Source organism: Meleagris gallopavo, chromosome 3 (assembly GCF_000146605.3).
Source record: "Meleagris gallopavo isolate NT-WF06-2002-E0010 breed Aviagen turkey brand Nicholas breeding stock chromosome 3, Turkey_5.1, whole genome shotgun sequence".
Lineage (NCBI taxonomy): Eukaryota > Metazoa > Chordata > Aves > Galliformes > Phasianidae > Meleagris > Meleagris gallopavo.
In genome coordinates, this window is record NC_015013.2 from 25,692,346 (window position 1) to 25,695,069 (window position 2,724).

General features: G+C 37.0%; 1 protein-coding gene across 1 annotated transcript in view; it reads right to left on the reverse strand.

The window, feature by feature from the left end:
* Positions 1–2,724, reverse strand: part of ADCY2 (adenylate cyclase 2) — a 193,904-nt gene that overhangs the window by 65,911 nt on the left and 125,269 nt on the right. Inside the window, exon 13 of the mRNA XM_031552698.1 lies at positions 537–606. Within this exon, the coding sequence (XP_031408558.1) occupies positions 537–606 (70 nt within the window). The remainder of the gene's footprint in view (positions 1–536; positions 607–2,724) is intronic.

Sequence of the window (2,724 nt, forward strand, 5' to 3'; positions counted from 1 at the left end):
TTTTTCAAGGACTGCAAACAGCATAATTTACTTCATCTGCCCATACATCTCAAACATGTTTTATTAAGTATATTACTCATAAAAACATTTAGTGAATTGTACTCAATACAGATAGATATTTTTCTTAAATAACATTTACAGTATCACTTCCTTGGAATGACAGTGAGCATCAAGTGCCTATGAAGAAAACAAACTGAAATTATTGCAGGACTATCATGACTGGAGGTGGAGCATGTGAGACATGGTAAAAAGAAAAAATAGAAATAGCAGTGTTTGATAAATATCTTTTGAGCATGTAGGTAATTAACTTAGGAATCCTTTGGTTCAACATCAGCGAATCAAGATTATCAAAACTCCTCTCATTTCTATGAGACTTTGAAAACTTCAAGAAATTCAGAATTGCTGAACACTGTAAAAACTGTCCTGTTTAAGCACTTCTCACTGGGGAGGTGCTATGTGGTATAAATGCAAGGTGGCCACACTTAGGATAAGGTAGAGAAGGAATCAATCATGACTTTGCAATGAAAATAACTTACTTCTTTTTCCAGAGTCTTATTATAGAAAAGAAGTGATATTCTTTGAATGTCTTCAGATTTAAGCCACTGCCTAGAAAAGAAAAAGAAAACATTATAAATGATAGAAGAATAAAGTAGTCCCATCCTTTTGTACTACTGAAATGCAGCAAATTAAGAAAATAACTTAGAAGAAAGTTATTGGGCTTTGGAACATATATGATAGATCACACTTAGAAGAGAATACTACAAATCCTGTCTGCATTTTGATTTCCAAGGCTAATGTACTCATGAAACAAAAGTTCAGATGAGCTGTTTTTCTGTTTGCTAAAGACAATAAAGGGAGAGATTTACATGATATAATTCTCACAGCGACGTTCCACTCATGTCCAAAATACTGTAATACTGCAGGCACAGAAGAAAATGGTGCACAGAGATAAGAGCTAAGCTTTCACAGATCACTGATACATATGACTTTCACAGAACAGTTTTAGGTTGGAAGGGACCTCTGGAGGCCATCTGGTCCCGTCTTCACAAGTTTCCTTTTAAAAACATACTTTTATAATAGGTAAGAATGGCAGATAAATTACACTCTTATTCTATAAGCAAATGTAAAAAACATTATTAAAGAAAAGTGAACTGTTTTTATCTTTAACCAGTGTTAGTCTCTGGACCATGACCTGCATGAGCTGCTCTCTAAAGCCTAATCTGGTCTGTACGCATTTGATCACACTAATGGCACTTAAAGCAAATGCTGCCTTGTACTCCCCACAACTAATTCACATGTTCAAGAGCTCAGTAAAATTATATTGATCGTATTTCTTTTAAAGTAGTTGTAGGAATTTCTAGAAAGCTTTAGTAACACTGCATTTCTGCCCTACAACTTCAGTTTTTTTCTGGTAGAAGGTGGCCTTAAAGTCATAGCTCTCTTGTTTTTTTTTGTGCCTGCCTTTTGAAAAATTTCAGTTTCACAAACACTCAACAGTGATTTCTCACTTTTCACTTTCAGCAAACGTGTTCTATCCTTTCACATCCATCTTCTAGACAGACTTTAAATACACCATTTTTTAAGGGACTGAGGGACTGCATGTCCAATTTCCATATCACTACTGCTATCAGCTGTCCTCATAGCAGGCACCAGAAATCAAAGCAAGAGACCTATCCATCCATACTGACAAAATATTTTTTTCTATAGCAAAATCTGTAGGAACAGAAGAAAGAAGAAAAATGACACCAACCAAAAAAAGGTTAGCAAGATTTAGAGAAAAGGTTTTGTGGGATTAAAAGCAAGTAAGCAGGCAAGGCATCATCCAGAAGACATGGAAAATAGGAGAGCCAACAGAAAGATTCAGCAGGTACTACTGAGAGATCAGAGTGCAGCACAGACAAGTATAAATGAATTATAAGCTTAGGAGATGGTGCATGAAGGGAAGGATTTTTTTTTAGCAGAGTAATAAGGGCTGCAAAATCCTGCCTGCTGTCTGACTCCCTGATGAGCCTAGAAGTCCCAAATATCTACAGCTACGTGGAGATATGCCACCAAGAAAGCTAACCCATTTATGTTTGGATTCCCTTGCAGTTCAAGGAGCAACAAAGACAGACTCATAGACAAGAGTGCATGGTTTTAAAGGCCTAGTCCAGTAGACAACATGTTTAAACCATAGCAGCTAGAAAAAGAGAATGTATCTTTTTAACATAGTCACCTACTTATCAAATAGCAAAATAATTTTAGTTTAGCTCTCTCTTATCCATCTACCACACATCCTATAAAAGTCCCCTTACCACCAAGGTGGCACAGCCAGGGCTAACCAATCCATCCTGTGCAGGATGCACATCTAATAGCTACGGAACATGGCTGAAAGAGAAAAACTTGATGTTTCTTATTCCTTCTTTTAAATCTGTACCTTTCTTTATCTAGAATAGTTGAATAAGAAGGTCCTAACCTTCCTCACATGGCCTTTCAAGGAGCAATGCCAACAAAATCTACTACTCTCAATCATCATAAAAGCCCATGACCCTGCTTCTTAGAGACCATGGCTTGATCTGCATTCCAGAAGACAAAATTGAACGCTGAAGCCCTGAGTCACCCTTGATGTGTACATGCAGCACTTGGCAGAGTTGTGCAAAGACAGCTGTGTTGCATGAAGCAGCAGGAGAGCAGGCAGTGATTGAGTCCCCAAAAAACATTACACATAAAGTGAAATAACTAAAA